The sequence below is a fragment of the Halyomorpha halys genome, unplaced genomic scaffold (assembly GCF_000696795.3).
Source record: "Halyomorpha halys isolate HHAL.00 unplaced genomic scaffold, Hhal_1.1 Scaffold1157.1, whole genome shotgun sequence".
In the NCBI taxonomy this organism is placed as follows: Eukaryota; Metazoa; Arthropoda; class Insecta; order Hemiptera; family Pentatomidae; genus Halyomorpha; species Halyomorpha halys.
This window is the reverse complement of record NW_027108759.1, coordinates 203472-226302: the sequence shown is the minus strand read 5'-3', so window position 1 is coordinate 226302 and position 22831 is coordinate 203472. Positions and strand designations below refer to the sequence as shown.

Below are 22831 nucleotides of genomic sequence, written 5' to 3'. Positions count from 1 at the left end.
AATTGGAGGAAACTACTGAAAAAAAAAATGTTTACTTAAAAAAACATATATATTAAAACAAAGGTAAAAAAAAAACACTGTACAATAATTTAAAACATGTTAAATGGTCATTAACTCAGCCATCTAATGACCCAGTAATTCTTCTTGCCTGAAAAAAAAAAAAAAAAAATAACTGCCAAAGTAAATACTTTGCTTTAACTAATCTAATAATATATTTTAAAAAATAAACATCTTACTAAATTATTTTTAAAACTAGAAAAAAAAAAAGTAAGGAAACAATGAGCAATCTTTCAAAACTTGGATATAATTGTTTTAATAATTTAATAGTATTAGTAAATTTTGCAAAAAAACAATTAATACACTCAGTTGTAAATCAGGGTGTCTAAAATTTTTTGTGAATTTCAGTTTTTGGAATCACAGGTTTTCTAATGGCTGATTTCATAAATTGTAGAAGGAATCTTTAGGAATTTTACTTTTTTAAAAAGAATAACATTGATATTATAATAAGATTTATTATTATATGTTCATCGCATCTTTTTCAATTAAGTTACATTAACAAGAAAGGATATAACTTTATAACACCTACTATTATCATTAACAACTGCCAATGAAATCGTGGAATAGAACTTGCTGGAAATGTGGACTATTGTCAGGGTGTTGTTGCAAGTTGGCATCATGGTGATATTGATTAGGAAGGGATAAGTCAATTTAATGAGTTACATTCTGGCCACTTCCTCTCTGTGGATGCTACAACTAGTTAAATTTCAAGATTTCACTTCTTTCTTTATAGATTTGAGTTGGGTTGGTGGACTCTTGTTCCACATGTCCTGCCATTCCTTCTAGATACCCTCTTTCTGTGGACTTGTAATTTCTAATGGTATAAGTATTACACTACCACAACTTGAGGGAGAAAGTGCCTCTTTTACTGTTTTAGAGGTCATTTATTTTTTCTTTTATAGTTTTTCCTACGTCTAAAATTTGTTGAGTTTCTGATGAAATTGATGACACTGTTTTCCAATTTTAATAAATCAAAGGTAAGATGAGACCATTAGTAAATCAGGGTTTCGGAGGCAGGTGGCCTGAGAAGCCTTCCCTTGTATTATTTTTGGTTTTATAATCTCCTTCAAGCGATTGTGACATGTCCTACATTGCCAATATACTCTCTTTAAGTGTCTGTAAGATTAGAGAGTGAAGGTTGAATTGATTAGAATTCATGTTTTAATACCTTCAAGGTACTTAACAATTCTGAATCAAATATTACTTCCTTGATAGGGATTATAGAAGAATACTGCAGTGTAGTTGCAAAAGCAGTCATTTCTGCAACATACACTACAAATCTGATGTGATTTGATTTTGTGGATATTTTTTTTGTCACAAACCTAATAATGGTGCAGAATAGGGTTTGGACCTGTCTGAAAAAATTATCTGATGTTTTAGCAATTAGTGAATGATTCTTTTAAATTTATGTCTGAATTATGATGTTATCCTTCCTCAACAAAAAGTCTAAACCTTTGTAATTAGTAACTACCTACAAATTCTTTCTTAATATTTCAAGCCATTCTGATATTTTTTTCCTTCTGTATCTTTTTCTTTCTGGCTTAATTTTAATAGTTTTGCTATTGAGGTTTTTACCCATCTTTGGCAAACTCTATTTATCATTATTTCAAATAATTTTTGTAAATATAAAATATATATCCTGAAAGTACATGTGCCAATGAGGAAAGAAGTACCAAAAATGTCAGAAAGAGTGTATTATGGTTGACTTCTTTAAGAGAAGCCAGCAATATTCAAGAGATTTAACAAAAACTTTTCCTTCCATATATTTACTATTTTACTGCAACAGAATTTTATTTTTGTACAAAATTAGGTTTTTAGCTCTGTAGTTTTTTTTTTTCATAACTATACAAGGTTTTTGTTTAATTAGCTTTCTTTTTTTAGAAACCCCTATTCCATAAATATCATCCAACTGTCAACAGTCAACAATACAAATGTCATCATACTATTATATAAAAGAACAATACATTTTTGTTTGGAACAGCTGACTACAAAAACTAATGGACCAATCTTTAGTAAATTGTAACATCATCATGGTTCCCAGAAGGTTTGGTTCCCATAATTGGTCCATATATGTAGTTAATATATATAGCCGAAGAGTTTATTTGTTTTAATGGACTAATTTCAGTACCTGTCAGTCCAATTTGGAAAATTATTTTGTTGTTGTTATACTGTTTACGGAGAAAGGCTTGAGGATTTACAAAACCACATTATAAACCATAGCAACAGAGTAGTATTCATGACATATAACCAATCTGGAAAATAATAATTAATATAACTTCTTACTTAAGAAAGCTCCTCAGGTTCACTACAATAACCTTATCAGGCTAATTGGTCAATATTTGCCAAGCTTATTTAGGCTGCCAGACATTTTATGGTGGAAGAGTCATGACCATGATAAGAAAAAAAAACTAAAAATCCTAATAATCAAACCTTTTGATTCCAATGGGAGATAAAAGTCAATATAGCTTATCCAGTCCTATAAAGTCATTTTTTCTCTTGCCATACACTTAAAAAATACCACAGATTCAAAGAAATATTTGTTAAATAAATTTTCAGTTCAAATTTTTGAAGTTCTTTCTTTTAGCGAAACTATGATTAGGGACACAAGTAGTTAAAAAACATTTATTAATTTTACATAAATCTCCATTATAAAAAGAAAATGTTGTTTTTTGAAAAGTTATATCCAGAAAGGAACCTATTGATTATGAAGATCTTGCTCTATATGGGGGAAATTTACTCTACTTTAAAAAATCCATTTATAATGTTTTTCTTGGGGTTGACAGTTTTCAAGATATTGAATGATGAATGAAAAATAAGCAAAAATGTTTGTTTTTGTTTTTTAAATAATTCTTGGTTAAAATTAAATTATTGTCTACCTAAAAATAAATCCATTCATTACAAATCAATATTTTGTTATAAATCTATTTTGACCAGATGTGAAAGAGAGGGTTGATTATAATCAAAACATCTGTCCAACTATTTTTACATTATTTACAACTCAAATAAAAAACAAGAAAGATGAATGTGAGGAACTGTTAATGAATATTGAAAGGAATAAAATATAAATATCATTGATGAAAAAGAAATAGACTTCAAAATGGTACTTCACAAGACATTTCAAAATATCTTATACTCACCAACCCTAAGAAGAGAAATTTTATTTGGGAGAATGTGTAAACCATTCACCAAGATTTCAGAAGGGTTTGTACTTCTTTGATGGTTTATGTAAAACCCTCCTGCTTTTATGATCCTTTCTGCATCACCTTTAAAGAAAAATAATATGTATATAGATACAGACACATATATTCACACAAAGATTATATACTTATATCTACAGATATATATTAGGCTGTGAGAGCTATAGTGGCCTAACCCATAAAATAATAGTTTAATTTTAGTCTCAGAACTATTTTTATTTCTTTATAAGTTTGACGTTTAGGCCAATTTGGCCATCCCCGACAATCTTAATACAATTCTAGAATCACATCATTTAAAAATACAACTATATGCAGGCTATTCTGCCCAGGTCATTACTTGCAGTCCACAAATTACCCTATTTGGTCAATTCTTCACATTATATTAAAACTTTTTATCAGTCAACCTTCTCTATTATAATCTATCACAACTTATAAATTGTGAGAAGGCTGACTGTGATAAAAAGTTTTAATTTTTAATTTAATGTGAACAATAAACTAATTAGAGTAATTTGTGGACTGCAAATTATGACCTGGGCAGAATAGCCTGCATGAAGTTTTTTTTAAAATGATGTGGTTCTAAAATTGTATTAAGATTGTCCTTGTGATTGTTGTGGATGGCCGAATACGGTCGAACCATCGGACATAAAAAGAAATAAAACTAGTTTTGAGACTAAAATTGGATAATATTTATTTAATTAAACAATAATAACCTGCCTTTTTAGTTCATAAGTGCACCCTATCAGTTTTAGATGCCTTCATATAACTAATTTTCAAATGTTGTTAAAAGCTTCCAATTTATTTAAGTAATCCTGTTTTTAGTCCTGTTTGCAATTAAATGCAATTTTGGTCTATAGTAATTTTGTGGGTTAGGTCACTTTTGTATTCACAGCCTCATATGAGCCGATAAATATACAATAAACATTGAAATCAATTTGTTTTTCTTCATCTAATTAAAAATATCAATAATCATTATCTAATCAAAAATAATATATGCAGTTAAAAATTTATAACAACTTACTTTGAGTGAGAAAGCACCGTGCAGCTAATGCAGCTTCTAATACTGTAATTCCTGGTCTAAGCAGAATTTCAACAAGCTCAGCGCCATGAAATCCTGAAGTTACATCTTCCCAACTTAAACCTAATAAATTAAAATAAAAAATTGTTTTCATAAGATATAATTTTCTTAATATGCATATATAAGATAATAAAGTTGCAAGCTTTTAATCATCATTTGTTCAATTATGATTTATTTAAGTAAAATAAAGGTGAAAATTTCTATTGAGATCATTTCTTTAGGAAAATTAAGCTATTTGCCATAACCATTACTGTATAATATTAAACAATTATAAATAAAATTATTACATATACAATTTCAAATAAAGTAAACGAATCACTTATTACGTATTTATAAACATTTCTTTAATATATGTTTTACTAATAAAATAAACGATGAATAAAAACAATATTATTTTAGATACATATTACTGATATATATGAGGAGAAGATGGTTAGGGGTGCAGTCCATAGTATAACACAAATAAGTTGAAGTAACTTACCTCGTCATATTCCTAACCTACTTTTTAACTCTAAGCCTCGCCGCTCGCGGTGCTAAGATCATTTGACTGTCTGATTTCCTGCTACCAGGAGCGGTTTATGTTTTATTCTCTTTTTTCCTACCTTTCTTTGCTATGTTTACCATATATTATTATTGTTATGTTTTCTACTCAATTCATTTTTCTAACTTTACTTTATATTTTGTTTCTTTATTCTAACATTATGGTTATATATTTTATTAGTTACATATATTTTATTTCTATATCCTCCCAATTTTATTTTTTGTTTATTCATATATTTTTTTTCTTTCCATAATTGTAATTTTTAAATTATTAATAAACTAAAATATTCATATTCCTTTGCATTATATAACTACAAATTATTATTCTATTTCCTTAATCATGTTATTTTTACTTACTTATTCAATTACCTATATATACACTTTATTTTCCATTTCTTTCATCACTTTATTTTTATTAATTCTATTCTGTACAATTATTTACTTCATGTCATTCTGTTTATATTTCCTTTTTTATTTGTTGAATTCATTGGTTGTTATCTTGTTCTTTGTTCTTAGCCCTGATGAAGGCTAGAAATTCTGGCCAAATTGTTGGCACTATTAAATAGTTATTTCAACTTGTTTGTGTTATATTCTGACCGCACCCCCCCCCCCCAACCATCTCCTTATATATATATTATCCACGGTCGACTATCTTCTCATCATATTACTGATAATTCTCATACAAAACCTTTCTCACCAAGACTATTTTCTACATCCATTTATCAATGATGTTCTCTTGTTATTACAGTTCTATCTTAATTGAATATACAGTTCTATTGTAATTGAAATATTGAACTGATTTCAATTGTTTCATTGCTAAAGAATAAATTAGTTCAGTATATTACCAACAGAAATTATTTCAATACAAAGTCATTTATCAAATATGACCGTTCATTTTTATCTCACAATGTACCACCACATTAGGATTAATGGTTGACTATTAGAGTCAATTTTTTTTTTTTTTACAGAGTACTTTCAGGACATGTTTACAAGTAATACTATCAAATACCTTCAAGTCGCAAAAATATGTTGTGTCTTTTAAATTCCATAATTCACTATATACAAGTATCTAAAAGCAGTGTTGGGGGGGGAGGGGAAGGAGATACTGTGAGATATCCAACAGTAACAAAAGCTTATTCCCAGAGATGTTTTATTAAATCTGAATCTATTAAAAGAACCCTTGGTTCAGCGACAAAAATTGTATTCATTAGTTCAGCCAAGACTTTGTTTCAAGAACTATAAGGAACTTTGCCTTATAGCCTTTCTAGATCAGAAATAGAAATGGTCAGAATATGTTGTTATGATGAACAGCTAAAGAAAGGCTTAAAAAGAACATTGATTGCTATCTGTCTACTTAAGAACCAAGAGAAGTAGAAAGAGCTCAAGGCAACAGTAATCTCAAGCCTGTGATGGACTATTTCCTTTGGAAAAAAGGAAGAAAATATACTCACATTTTATCCTTAAAATAGTGATTGGAAAAAATGTTTATAGCTTTATTCATTCTCAACAAGATATCAGTCCTCTCTATTTAAATAAAACATTTTATGTTCCTAGATTTATTTATTTTTTTAGTGTTTTGACCACTAAGGCCATTTACTCCTAGTTAACAAATTAATTTAACACAGTTAAATCACAATGAAGATGTTTAAAATTTTATATTTTACAATATTTTCAAACCCCCGAAATTTTATGTTTCAGTCATGTAGAACTTCAAAACTATTATTTCCCTACATTACCCATACTTTGACTAATAAAGCTAAAAAAAAGAAGTGGGCTAAGCAATGTTTTGTTTTCAACTCAATATTCCTAACTCCAATTTATAATTATTGTATTAAATACCAAGTAGTTCACTAATATTTAGATAACCTTCTGGTTCAATAGATTTCAATAAGCCAGAAAGGCTAATGAACAATATAGAGAGAGTCAAAATAAAAAATGGCAGACAGGATATTTCTTAATGATCAAGACAATATCTTTAAAAAAATGTTATAAATGATAAATAAAAAATGGAAATAATACTATTTATTTCTAATAATATTTACCTGCCAAAGCTGTAACATCTCTAGAATAAAGAGCTTTAGTAGTATTTTCTGCACTTGCAAGACCTTCTTCTAAAACATAAATTAAAATGAAAAATGAGTGATAAATATAAAATGTTACTGTCAAGAAAAAACTATTACGAACTTAAGTATACAAATATAACATTATAAACAGTAATAGCTTTCATATTATAACACAGTATTGTTTATAACAACCCCCTACGGACCATAAATATTCGGTCATTATAAGCGATTGTCAATATAACCAGTCATTACACATATAGCAATCATCATGTGGATGATGATTACTTTATTTAACAATCAGTTGTTACAACCGTGGGTGCTATCACAGATCTGAAAATATTCATCACTATATATAACTATAGTTATATAGTAGTAATAGTAAATATATGCTATTAATAATATGTATTTTTGTGGAGCTTGAGGATCAGTCAATAATACAACTATATTGAGGCAACATTATGCAACTATTATTTTCATAGTCATGCCCTACAATGATTCGAGGATTCGAACTCGGGTCCTTAGAGTTTGTAGCCATGCACTTTACCCCATGGCTACAGTGCTCCCAAATCAAATGAATTAAAATTAAATTAAATGAATAAGTAAACAATAATTCATTATTGTAAGAGTTTTAAAATAAAATAAATATAAATATTTTTTAAATTACCTACCATTGATGAAGTATGTATCATTTCACTTTAAATAAATGAAATTTCACTAAAAAAACTCTGTAACTATTATTAGAGAGCTAAATGGTTTTAATTTACCTAAGAACCATAGGGAGAGATGCGAAGGCCAATAATTGTTAAGCAAATGAAAAGATTTTTTTATTCTAAAAGAAAGAATTCTGCCCAAAAAGAAATGAAATAAGTTTCTCATAGATCTCTCTCAATAACAATTTTCTATAACAACTATACAAAGTAGTAGTAAGATTCATTAATACTTAGAAGATGAAAAAACATTTCTTTATCTGCACAATCTCTGTTTCAATTTTCATTGTTAAGTGTTAAAATCAAATAATAAGAATTTCAAAAACAAAATTCAATAAATTCTTTTATTTGCTATCTTACCTCCATGAACTAGAAGGGTCACTTTTTCTGCTAAATATTTCTGCCCTTTTCTTAAGTCTGGCTCTTTCTGCGAACAGTACAGGAGAAAATAATTACAGAAGACAAGGAAATAAATGAAGACAATGAATGCAACAAGAATGAAAGAAACATAGAGATGAATAATATAACTCACAAACTCAATAAACATATAGATGATACTCATTATATTATCATATCAAACAAATTATATCCTAAATACGTGAATCCTTGTTTTATTAACACTCATTTAGTAGGAAATAAAGCAGGAGATGTGTTTGTGTGTATAATATTATATAAAAATTTGATTACTGATATTCCAATTATTGAGACAGGTAGACACCCACACACAAGCATACAGACGTATGCTTGTGTGTGGGTTTGCATCTGTGTCTTTGTCGGTCTTATTACCTCACTTCAGCTTATTAAATTCGATAGGGGAAATAAGAATAACATTGTTATTTGACTTTGAATTTGTCAGCTCTTACCCTGCAACATGGGGCGAACATTGGCTCAAATAAAAATAGTACAAAATATTACTATTTGAGTCTAATTTGACCGCACCCGGACCATATTCCATTTAAGCATAACATTCTGATTTATTAACAAATAATAATAATTAATCACCATAGTAATTGTAAAAGTTAATGTGAACTGGGTAAAATTGAAAAAAGTAGTGATGTCTTAAACTGTGTGACTAAATATGTTCTGCTAGACCTTAAACCAAAGTTCTTAAACATTAATGACAAAAACGTCTAATTGTAGATAAGTGAGAACAAATGTGGAATTCAGTTCACTGAAACATTTCAACCATTTAGCAATCGCCAGTAGAAGTTACAGTAGTACCACGGTAAGAAATATTCTCAACTATGGCAATTGGTGTGGGGAGACTCAAATCCATTCAGGACATCAAGTTTCACATTAAATATATTAACTCCCAATAAAAATTTGTTGAAAGAAAAACATCTAATTTGGGAAAACTTGGAATTAAAAACTTCTCTTCCCATAGAACAATGATATAATACAAAAGGTGTGGAGATAAAAATTGTGGCTGCTCTAAAACACTCCTAAATGGCTGGAAATCCCACCTCAGTGTCTGAGCCTCAATACCATTAAATAGTTGAGGTCATTTGAAAAACAAAGCCACATAGTCAGATTTCAAACATTAAGTAGTTTGAAACTGCTCCCCATCACAATGATCTTCAGTGAATAAAATTAAATGCAAGCCTACAGAATATTAATTCGTTTTTTTTTTCTAAAAGAAATTTTTTTTTTTAATGTCTGTCCCAATACTTATAAACATACGTAACCTAAAACCCTTGTTACCATATAGCAGTATGAGGTTCTTGCTTATACAACCCCCTTCAATTGTCCAAATTAAAGACGGCTGAATAAGCTTCACCAATCTTTTCTCTTTAAAGTTTTCTTCTACAGACGGCATCCTAGACGTTCTGCTCCCAGGTGATTGGAGCATTTCTTATCCTGCCCTGTCTGGTTCTGGCTTCCACCTTCCTCAGGTACCGCATTTACATTACCTGGATTTGTGCATTATGTTTTGTGGTTATTGTCCAGCACTCAGAGGAATATGTGAGTAGTGGTACAAAGATGGACTTGTACACCTTTATTTTGGTATCTTTTCTCACCTCTTTTCTGTTCAAGAAGGTTTATTTAAGGTCCAAAACAATTGTTGAGCAATACATTTCTAGATTTCTGAGCCATTGTTAATGTTTTGATTCAATTATATTTTGTGAATATTGAATTTTTTTTTTAATAGAAATTAAAACACAGTTTATGATATTGCAATTCATGTGCAATAACTCCTATATTTTAACCAAAATAATAGACAAAAAAATGTAGGTGTTCTTTTTGCACTAGCTATATATAGACAATATTTTGAAAAATAGATCACCAAGCTTATAATTCCTTTATAACCAAACTGAACAATAAGTTGTATATTATAAGTTTATTGGAGTTAAAATTTTTATAAAATCAAATTCAAATAAAACACAGTAACTTTAAATAAAAAAGGTTACTAAGAATAAACTAACATATAAATTGCAACAAAGTTGTGGTTTAAAAACTTACCATATGTGCAGCAACTAAATCTTTTATCTCTCCAGCAGAGAGGAATGTTAGCAGACTTAATGTTTCAGACACTTTAGAATCAGGCAGTCGTATAAAAAATTGGTATAGCTCAAATGGGGATGTCATGTCAGGATCTAACCAAACTGCATTCCCTGCAGTTTTTCCAAATTTATCTCCAGACTCAGAAGTAATCAACGGTGACGTAATACCTAAATACAAACATTTAATTGAAAGTATAAAAGGGATAAAGATTTAAAAGGTCAAATATTGTAAAATGAATATATTATTAAAATAAGATTAAAAAAAAAACTTGATCCGATTAAAATTAAAATAAATTGTTTATACCAATCCGTTATTCGTATAGAAGCTTTTTGCAATTCCTAAACATTTTATTTTCAACTATCTCCAATTCAAATTTGACATGATTTTTTTCATAATGTCATGTAATAAGTATTTGAATTATGTCTATTGGAGCTATTGAAAACATATTTAAGAGATTTCCTCTCGATTAATTAATAATAACTGAGTAGAAACTATAACTAAATTCCTGGGAAAATCCCATCACCTAGATATATGGTTATATATATCATGGTTGCTGTGACAATAGTTAAAACATAATGAGTTAGTCATATCAACACTGGAAATAATAATAATAATAATAAAGGCTTAACAAACCCGAAGGTTTGATGCTGACACCACCAATCGTTCTTCGATTACATCTGTTCGGTGATGCCACTGGAAGCCCAAATCATACTTAACGCAATCTGCTCATCAACATTTGGTTTAACTCTCGGTTAGGAGTTTATTAACATTTTAGAGACCATTCGTTACTGAATACCACAACCTTACACACCCATTTTATTTTCCGTAATGCTATATAACCTGAATTATATTTCCCGGTTGCAGATTCCTCAATTCAGTTTTGTGTAGCCATTTAACTTATCCCATTAACTTATCCTTTTTTGATCTGAATATTTTATGTAATACTTTATTTTCAAAAACATTCAAAAAGATGCTGTTCTTCGCTTAGAGTAAGAGGCCACGTTTCACGTCTATAAAGAACAGAGAGAAAGATGATAGTACAAAGGAAACATAAAACATTTATTTTCCCATTTAGTTCCATAGATCATATTTATGCATCTTTTATTACTACTAACAATGAGAGATGAGTCATTATTCCAAATAAACAACATAAAGGGTACTTGAGAAGGTTTTTGAAAATTTGGCACATTTAAGCCCTCTTAGACTGTTTTAATCAAAATAAGTACATAATTGTACATTGACATGATGAATTTGATCAAAAATGTTAGAGCCTTTTTTGAGAAAATAGTAAATAAATGTAAAATCAATGGTATAAAGGGGTACTTCTGGAATGTTGATTATAGTAAAAAAGTTACAACTTTCCAGGTATATATCTACCTTAAATACGCAATTTCAGTTTTGTAAATCTTTTCTTTTTTGAATTATACTATTCACATCCATACATATACATGGACACACAAACCATTTTGCTATGCTTGATTATTTGATAACCTGATAAAATTGATAAAATGAGATTTAAAATTTTTCACAATCACAATAATTTCCCTCAGAATATATTTAATGATAGCAATAAAATTCCTTCTAGAATTATTTATTCAATCAACTATTGAAGTATATTTTAATCTCTTTTATTATTATGTACATATTCTATAATTATATGATATAAATCTCTATTAAGCAATTTTCATTTCATTTAAAATTTTGAATACGTAATTATTGGATGAATGGAAACAGGTGTCTCCAAACAGTATAAAATCAATGAAATTGATGATTGAACTTAGAAAGGAATAAATGACAAACTAGATAGTTACATTTTTTTATAAAAAATTAATGTCAATAAAATGGACAAATTACCATAAACAGATTTTCTTGTTACTCTTGTAATTAACTCATGACCAGTCATTATGTTTCCCATTTGATCACTTCCCCCAATCTAAAAAAATGTAAATAAAGATCAGTTTGAGCAGAACAAAGTTGAATGAGGTTTGCCAAACCCTAAATTTTAATGTTTTATTTGACAATCATTTTTATTTAATTTTTTTAAATAATATACATATAAACGTATCTATAAAAAATGAAGAAGAAAAGATAAGATAATTAGTAAAGACACAATTCTATAACAATAAACACACTTTAAAAACTAATAAAAGATTTAAAAGTAAAAAAAAGTGCTAAAGTGCTAAAAATAATAACCTATTTTTTTAAGTTGTTGCCAAATAATAAGGGAATTAAATCAATATTTTAGTAATAGTCAATCATCTTGATTGTTAAATTAATTTAGTTGTACGGAAATGATGGTTTGAGGTGAGGTAAGAAATAAAACATATAGTAATGTAATCCAACTGGACCAATCAGGTAAATTAAAAATGTGAATAACATGACTTTATCAGCAGGTAGAGAAATTCTAATATGAATTATTGTACTGAGAGTCCAGCCACAGGGGAGGGGGTTTACCATTGATCTTGAGGGAGTTCAATCAATATTTTGCACTTCCATGTTTGAGAGGGTCATGGATACAAAATTAAGGTTTGCCACCTCAATTTTAATGGATGTGTAATAAATAGAAAACTTCAATTTTTATACCACATTATAAAATTATAGGACTTGATGTAGCACTATTAAAACCAAAATCACTCAGAGAAACAGCCATATAATTTTTGTTTTCAAAATAAATTAGATCTTTTGTATCCACTAGGCAAACCTTCTCCTATTTATGAGGCAATTAAAATTTGTTTAGCTACCAGATTAATTTATAACAGTTAAATATCTTTCATTACCAACACTACTTATAGTACAGTTTAATTAAGCCACAGAAATTTGAATTATTTAGTATATTAAAGTGAATTCATTACAGTTTTTTAATTAAAATTATTTCATTAACCAAGAAAGCCTACAACTATAGTTATCCTTAAAAATACACAAGATTTAAATCAAGCCATATTCAAGAAAATTACAATAAATATTTTCTGAATTTCCTACTATTTTTACTTTTCTATTATTACAACATTTTCAGTAGTAAATTTCAGACAAATTATGCAGCTGAAATGGTATTAAGTTTAATAAGCAAAAAGCAAAATCATAATGATATTAAGAAGTAAACAGTAACGAAAGCCTTAAGAAATTTGTGACTAAACTTGTTCTTTTTGTTTCTTTCCCATAAAATAGGAGAAAAATACCTGATGAAAATTTTCTCAAATTTACCTACTACCTCAGGGCAAGTATGTTAAAATATGAAGTAGTTTCTACAAGACAGAACCATCAATATAGAATATATGCCCTCAGGGATCAATACTTTGTCTGGCCTTAGAAGTTTATTTTGGCCACGATTATGAAAGCACTGGATGATGAACAGCCCATATCTGTCAATGCTGCTCATCTAGTCACTGTGGTGGCCTTCAAAAGCAAGGTTAGAATACAAAAAAAAGCAGAAGCAGTTGGGAATCATAGCTAAAATGACTTAGGCTAAGAGGAAACACAGAGCACACTATAAATTTAAGCATTTAAGGAATAAGAATATGTGCAAGAGAGGAGGTCAACTATCTTAGCATAAGGTTCAGAAGAAAATTCAACATGATTCCTCATCCGTAATATGTGGGTAGGATGGCCACAGGCTTAAGCGGTTTTAGTGATGTGGTAGACCCCTTTGGGGCCTTCATTTTCCTAAGTATGCTGGATAAATATGTTTGGAAGGGAAATAAGTCCTTCAATCCCACATTACTAAATATCTAGATATTGAAAGTCAAACTTCTAAGGGAAACTGGAATAGTGACTTGTTAGTCACTAAAGAGTACATCCCAAATACACTTATACAACAAAGATTTTTAAAAAAAAAATTGAACTAACTTTATAACAATTATATAATATAAAAACATATAAAAAAAAAAATTTAGATCAAATATCAATTGAAGATTATGAGTCTAAGTTTCTAGATATTAGGTAGTTTGTACGACAAATGCTTAGGTTTTAATTTTTTATTTGAAAATAATCCTATATTTACCTGAATTCGGCAATCATATTTGTTCAAAAGATGTAACCAATCAAATGCCTGGAATACTTGATAAGAAAACTCTGTAAAACTTATTCCTTGTTCTGATTGAAGCCTCGCAGCCACACTGGTTCTAGAAAGCATTTGCCCCAGTCTTAGGTGGCGCCCTATTCCACAGATGAAGTCAACACAACTCAATGATTTATACCACTCAGCATTGTTAACTAAACTGAAAGTTAAAACTAAATGATTTCTACAAGTGTATTATTTCGTAAAAAGACATTTATTACCTACTTTTATAATCAATAAACTAACAAGTCCCTAAATTATTACATATTCATTATAGGAAAATAAATAGAGAACTATATAGTCCTGGAGCCAGAATTAAAAAATCTAGTGTGGTGGATGCATTATTTAATTTATATATCATTTATTATTGCTTGCTATTTTCACAAAAATATATATATAACTAAAGGCCAGAGATTATGAACATAAATATTTAATTTTTCTGTTGCTATAAAAATTTGTATTTTAGGGTTTCTTGAGTGAAAGATCAGGTCTCAGCTTTTCCTGTTTGAATCGAATGTGTCTATTTTTTTTAGTTATACATAAAATTCATTAATATTTTGCGCTTGTACATCATTATTATTATTATTGCTAACAATGAGAACTGTTTTTCAAATAAATAATTGAAGGATTAATTATAAAACATTCCAGGATTATTAATATTATCATGGTCTTTAGAGAATTTATTGGAAGAAGAAATAAATATAAGTGTGCTTGGGTATGTATATGAGATTAATTCTTCAGGTCCTAATGGGTTCTCCAAGTTTTACCTGTTTTTTTTTCCTTTTCGAATGGTGAATATATTTATCTATCACCTTTAAAACTTTTGCAGAATCTTCAGAATTTACAGAACCTATGTCAGCCATAATAATATATAACTGATTATGGCTTTCCAAAAGTCAGTTAATTCCATGATTTGTGTCTTCAGAGTTGCATGCTAATGTTTGGTCACTATGTCAAAACTAATTTTGGCACTCCCATTCTTTTGTGTTTTCTTATCTCTGGAATAGTAACAGAGTCTATCTGTATTAAGAAAGTTGAGAAAATCATCAAATATTTGTCTCAATCATGAACTAAAATGACGTTCACTCTATAGGGTGCATAAGAACCTTAGTCAATCTTTGTAATTCAACCTTCTTGAATTATCATCCATGCTTCTTCCTTTATTTGGCACCTACAGTTATTAATTAGAAAGCTTCTTTTAAGGACTTTTATTGGTTCAGTACATGGCCAACAGCCAAATAAGAACTGAAAAATATACTCTTTCTACCTTGACTGACATGAAAAGAGCTGAGAAAGGATCTATTTTGATCAGGATTACTAACAATTTTTATATTGTGCTATGAAATTAAAATAGCATTATTATAATTGTTTTAAATTGCCACTAACCGTATCTATAAAGTTGAATACATTGTATTTGAGAATGAATAGATGAAAAAAATTACTGTTGGCATACTTGTTGACAAAAATTTAGTATCCTTAAGTTGCAGTTAGGAGGGGAGAAAATAGTGGTATCTACTTTCCATATTTGGGTTCGATACTCCCTGTTAGAATGGATGTCAGTTAAAAAAAAAATTCTCATCCAATACTTATTATAAATTTAGAAGTGCTGTTCTTCATACATACTCCCTATATGAGCAAGATTAATCTCAAAATCAACTTACATCAGATCATGAAAATGTTGCACGTTGGTGAAGATGATACAAGAAATGTAATTTATTATTTTTATCTTCTTTTACATTTTTGTAAATAATAATTTTAATATTTCATTTCTATGTATTTTTATCATCTATTTATATAACAAAATTGGATACAATAAAAAAAAAAAAATGTTAAGCATCAATCGTACATACTGTTGTAATTGTTGCTTACTTGCCTAATGCACCCAACGTAAAGTGTATAGTGCTATAAGATAATTAAATTTGGTAATAATTTGGATTCAACTTTCCCTTTACTTAATTTGGATGGCTAACAATATGAAAAATATATAAGGGAAGATAATTCCAACAATGGAAGCAATAAAGAACTAGAAAGTTACAATTAAGTTTGTCATATACTTACTTTACAGGTGTTAAAGCAGTTTTCTCATTCCAAAAGTATTTCTTATGATTTTCAAATATTCTAAGTATTATATTTGATATATAATTTACATTTTCTTTAACAACTTCTTCTTTCTGTTCTTCCCTTTCTTTGTTCCTACCACTCGGATCACCTATTCTTCCTGTCGCTCCTCCTATCTGTTTAGAAATATAATTCATTATAAGTATTTATCGAAACTTTTAATAAAAATTTTTTGAGGTTAAAAGCTTCCAATTTGAATGTATTTTATTCTAAATTAACATATTGTTGCAAAACATTTTGGGACTATTGTTCCATCTTAATGTAGTTTAAATAAACCTCATAATTAGTCAAAATTTAATTTCACAAAGGAAATCATGTCAATATCTACATTGGAGACTTTTAATTATATAAATATTATAAATTAAATAAACAAATTAAAAGAACTAAGCTAAGAAGTTCTTCTACACTCATTCTTAACACTCTTTTAGTAGAGGGGATATTCTCCAAAAGATTAGTAAAACTCTTGAATCTTCTTGAAGAGCTAGCCAAACAGCTGTTTAGTATACAAATTTAGAGACTGTAGTTAATTAATTTTCTGAATAATTTATTAAAAATAAATTCAAAAACATGATCCTCCTTTTTGGTAACAATATTAATAGAAACAAACAAGTTCTTTAAGGTCATCAATAAATCATTCTAAACGTCTAAACGGTAATAATCATTCTAAACAATTAAAAATTACTATTTTGATCTATATTAGTAACAACAAAGTATATTTACATTTTTTTTTTCTAAAGGCTCTTATAAATAACAAGTTACATTATCAAAAATATAACATAAATAAATATAAATCATTAGTTTAAATCAATTAATAACATTATGGCTCTCATAAGAGGAACAGAATGAGGTGTTTAGGCCAACTGTATAGAACTGATAGCATCAGAATGCTCAAGATGATTGTGGTAGGACTATCTGAAAGGAAATAAAGGAAGAGTGTAATGTTTTAAAAATGTGAAGAATAATGATAAATCACACTAGATATACTACTTTTATCAAGTTACAAAACATAGCATACATTTTATTTACACAAAATAAAAATATGTTTTTTTGAAGACGAATAAATAATAAATGTTTATCTATGATAAATATAACTATAATAAGAATAAATGACAAATAGAACATATCCCCTGGTACATTCATGTAACATAAGAAGCAGTTTTCCTGTTAATTCTGCCAGGGCAGGTATTTTAGATTTTATTTTATTCAGTCTGTCCAGTACTGAAGGAATTTAGAATGGCATTTTAAAGAAAATATCAACTGAATTTATTTGGAAATATAAACATTCTGAATGGACTATATTATAAAAATTTATATCTTTACTTAAAAATAAGTTCTAACCATAGAAAAGAGTCAGGAAAGAATTAAATTTTGAATAAACTATTATAAAAGGAAAGAAATTAATATAAGATTTTTATAGATGAGATTGCAATTTTAGTTTTAATTGTGATTGTAATTGTAGTTTTAATTGTAATAGTAATTTAATTTCAATTGTAATTGTAATTTTAAAAGCTTTTACCTATTTATTTTGCATATTTAAATTAACACCCTAATAGACAAACAAAAGTTCAATATCGAAAATTTTAATTATTTATGTAAAAGAAAAAATTATAATAAATGTTTATTTATAATTAATATAACTATACATCACTATGTTGTGATAACAACGTAAATATACATCAATGTATCACAAAAAAGATCAAGATCTGAATGGAAGAAGGAAGTAAGGACAGAAAAGGAGAGAAGGAAAGATGGAAATCCAGGATTGTTGAAGAGTTCCTAAAAAGGATAAATGAGCCTATAGAAAAAAAGAGAAATATGAATAGATGTTTATTAGCTGATTGAATAGAATTGAAGGAAAAGATGGTCCTAGTGATGGTGAAAAAGGGAACTCAAATAGGATTTTTTTTTTTATTTTAAACAAAATTTTCGACTCATGTAGGTCTTCATAAGGGCTAAATAAACAAGATATAAAAAATAATGTGATAATGGCTGTAAAATTATGAAAGGGCTGTAAAGTGACAAAAAATATATTGTAAACTGTAGTAGCACCATATGATGATATAAAAATATTTAGAAATATGAATTATTCATAAGACAAAATTAATTAAATTAAAACAGAATGAAGGAGAGCTAGCACATTTTTCAATCTTATGTGATTACACTAACACAGCCAAGAGAGAGGATTAATCAGACACCAGTATAAGGGTGACATACCATTTATAAGTCCATTTATTGGCAAGAGCACTAGTTTCCTAAAACCTCAAACACTAAGTCAAGAATCTACTATAGATTTCTTTCTATCATGAAATAGCATAGCTAGCTTAATTCTTTAGGTGTAATAATGTAAACTGTCATTAATAACACCAATGCTTAAGCATATGATAACAGTTTCTCAGCCTTCCTAGTCACCGAGAAAAAGTGTAAAGAAATGTACATTGCATCTATTGCTTATACAGAAGTTAATTATCAAAACAAATATCGAAATCTAAACAATTAATATGAAGCATATTTTTTTAAAAAGTTGGTATCCTTGGTTACATCAAAAAGTAATTCAGAGCAGTAATTTGGACAGATAAATAACTCCTCACTTGTCACTGGATATGGCAATAATATTTTTCGTAAATGATTCTCATTTCCGTTTTAAAACCCTTGGATAGCCATACTTTAGAAACTAATCTAGTGAATCCTATAAAAAACTTCATCAAGAAAAGTAGTCATGATTAGCATAGATAAATACTTATAAAACTCTACCAATGCAACAACACGGTGTCCACCACGCTGCCAATGCAAAAGATTGGCTAATATCAGTAGATTCCCCACATGAAGACTTCTAGCAGTTGGATCGAAACCTGCATAAACCGTTTGTGGAGCACCATTACATAGATCTATAATTTCATGCCTGAAATCAAACAATACAAAAAAAAAATAGCAAAATACTATTATTGGTTTATATATTCATTTATTTTTATAACTGATAGGGTTCCACAATAGTCTGCCTATTTCGTTAGTAAATAATAAATTCTAACAAAGTATTAAAACAATTGTATATTAACATTATCCAAAACATGGTTTAAAAAAAATTAAATAAATAAAGATCTCTAGATAAACTCATGTATTAACACATATTTTGTATATCAGTTAAGATAGATACACACTTCAGGAACTGAATCATATCTCTGAATACTACAGTTAGTTGTTAATTTTTTGTGGATTTACATTTTTAAGATTAAGTTCTGATATAAAATAAAATTCCATTTTTTTCTTCTTAGAAGTCAATTTTGGTCACACTAATTTTTAAAAAAGCGATGATAATATTTGTAAAGGTAAAGTTTACCAAAAAATATATATTGATAGATAATCTAAAGGGATGATAGAATATACAAAATCATGATAATAAGCAGGTATATTCACTGGTCATAAAAATAATGTTTTTCTTCTCTTCAATGTGATTATTAATAAATAAATAACTATTATTGCTGAAAACATTACTTTTCATGTGAAAGGTAAAGATCAATACTTAGTTTTTCAGATTCATTTGGATCGATTATTGTCTGTCACTATTTTTTCTAGACAAGAAGTGCCTCTGTTTTTAATGTTCTTTAGCTTACCTGGATAATCATCAGATATATTTGAAAATGTTTCAGTTCCTCTATTTTTATTTATGCCAGTAACTTATAAATGCAATCATATACCTGGTCTTGCATGAAAAAAAAAATGGAATATTATTTAATATCAAAACATATTTTTCTTAAGAATGTAAATGAATAATGAATCATAAAAAAATTAACAACTAACAGTTTAATTGAATAGTAAGCAAAAATTGGTTTTAATATAATAAAACATGTTTGAAATAAATTCTAAGCAACCAAATTCTAAAAGATATCAGAAATAGATAGAACATATAAGAAAGGAGATGGGTATGAAGGCAGGGAAAGCCATGTAGAGCTAATCTCTGCTGAATGAGTATCCTGCCCCAAAGTATCTATTGCTGCCTGGACTCTATTGGACAAGCCTTTCCTTTCACCAAATCCTTCCAACCTCTACCTCCCTCACCATTCTTCGCCCCGTACAATGAAAAGCATGATTCACTGAGTTGTCAAACCTTGCAAGTTTGAATAAATTCAATGAGTTGAAATAAGTGTATTTATTCATGAAAATTTAAGAATGCTTTTTAGTCATAGTAATTAATAATTTTATTTATTCGAGTTAAGCCTTTGATTTTTAGGTAACAGTATTTGCAGATGAGGACATAGAATTGTTGGTCATCCCCACAGGCCTAACAGATCCCACACAAAACAACAAACATCTTCAGAAGTGAGGAGAAGAAAACAATAGATGTCCCCTAACCCATAACTTTAACAACTGTAGACGACCACCTTATATGTCATTAAAAGTCATGATTCTTCGGTCAGTGAAAAGTCAAGTTACTGGCAACAACAGAAAAGTTTTCAGACTGTATGGAGAAGTCTGTATTGTTCCAAACCCAAATGTGTCACCTGAAAAATCAGATGGAACAGTGAATAAATTTCTCATCACATATTATGTAAGAAGACATTTCATGCAAGCTCTCCAAGACCTGCACTACCAGCTCTTCACAAAGGCTGAAATAGGCATCACTCATTTCCATGAGGTTATTGTGTAGTCCAGATATCTTGACTTCTATAAGATTAAGATACCATTGAGCTATACCAAGTTACCTTTGCCACCTATTTAACATTAAATATTATAATAGGTTTTTGTAGTACCTACTTTTTCTCAAGATTTGATGTATAAACACAATTATTATTTCTTAATAAATGTCTTAAAAATTATCTTACATTTTCATGAGTAAATTACTCAATATTTCAATATTCCTCCAACTTTGACCCTAAATATATGAGCAATTCTTGAAAAATAGGAGTATTGCAGAAAATACATTTGTGGATGAGTAAGTAAAAGTAGTGAAATTTCTGAAAACTTTGAAAAGGCTTGATCAAGCCTGAACAGAAATTTGAATAAAACAAGGCAGACAAAACCACTTGGTTCCTTGATGTTGAAAATTTAAAATGCAAGTGAAAATTTTTGATTCAATTTCTTTGTGAAAACTAAGCTTCCCTACCCTTGGTATTGAAGAATCATTAAACTAGTAATTTTTATTTAGTAATATATATCATAAACTAAACCATTATACTTATTTAGGTAATTACTTGTCCATTGAGGAGTTTCACTTTATATCTTTACAAGTTTTCACCTGATCCTGATATATGTTGCAAACCTGGAGTTACCTTCTAATTAAAAAGGAAATTGTAGAAAATGACTCAAGAATAAAGATGTTATGAATAACATATAAGGGGGTCAAATGGAATAGAGAGCCTCCTTTTTGATGTCTATTAAAAATATTGTAACTTAAACCTTATAAAAATTGGTAAGGAGTGTAAAATAAGTTTTTCTCTGAAAATACTAGGCGAAAGATGGAAAATTCTAAGATTACTTGCTATAAAATTCATAACTTACGCAGAAGTACTGGGAAAAATGTCATGAAACAGTCCCTTGTCTTGGTGCTTTAGAACATTTCTTGAAAAACATTTTCGGTGCATTAAAATAATGCTTCTCCTAATCGACGTGGAATAATGAAATCGGACGATCATAACTGGTATAGACTGATATATCTTTTTTTAAAATTTTTAATTCAAAATATCCAAGAAAAAATAATTGTCGTTCGAATATGGTTCACTCCGCTTTTTCAAATCGCAAGGATCGGGGGTGACATAACTTTACTTCCCTTCAAAGCAAAAGTGAAGCCAAACAGGCCCGCCTCTGGAGTTTAGGTTTACATAATCTAAACTGAAACAGAAAGCCGCCAGTGATTAGCTCATATTCTTCCCGAGCTCATCTACCTCACCCCTGGGTGTATAGAGTGGGCGGAATAAGACCCACTTTTTGGCCTCACTTTTTCTGCCAGCTTACACTCTCCATTATACTCCTTCCTCCAAGACAAGTATAGGTAGATGAAGAACCTACAAAGTTCAAATATATTCAGTTTAGTCCAGTCACTTTAAACATCGAATCATGCAAAAGGTGGAATAGTTTACTTTTTGTTATATTTTAGGGACTATTGATGGGCGAAACTATTTAATTGCAACTGTTTCTAGTACATTAAAAAAACGTCGGCAAAGTACATAATCCAGTCAAATAAGATTTTTGGTGTCGATTAACTTCAACAAAGATAGAAATTATTTCAATCTACTTTGGGAATCCCAAACAAGAGCAATAAAAATTTGCAACGGTTTCTGGGTCAAGCTGAACATGAATTTTTTTTAGTAAAGTTACCCTTTACTGGTTGTAACAGTGGAGTGCCTTCTCCGTGTGCACTTAACTGTTAACCAGCCTCAATGGCGTGCTTCGGGGTAGTTTGTTTGTGTTTTATTTATAGGCATTCTTTTGTGTTTATTTGTAATAAAAATATTCTTAAACAATCAAAAGTGTACTTACAAAATTCACTTTAAGTTACAACAGGTTGGTGACGAACAGTGCAAGAA

The 22831-nt window shown here is 28.8% G+C and overlaps 1 protein-coding gene across 1 annotated transcript; it reads right to left on the bottom strand.

Moving 5' to 3' along the window:
- Positions 1-30: 30 nt before the first annotated feature.
- Positions 31-22042, bottom strand: TyrRS-m (Tyrosine--tRNA ligase, mitochondrial). Its single transcript, XM_014433096.2, has 11 exons — positions 21807-22042; positions 19065-19212; positions 16254-16429; positions 14139-14355; positions 11996-12074; positions 10100-10308; positions 8000-8066; positions 6912-6980; positions 4273-4392; positions 3195-3320; positions 31-148 (listed from the first exon to the last, which is right to left on the bottom strand). The coding sequence occupies exons 1-11, from the start codon at positions 21938-21940 to the stop codon at positions 111-113; spliced, it is 1383 nt and encodes a 460-aa protein (XP_014288582.1). The 5' UTR covers positions 21941-22042; the 3' UTR covers positions 31-110.
- Positions 22043-22831: the final 789 nt, after the last annotated feature.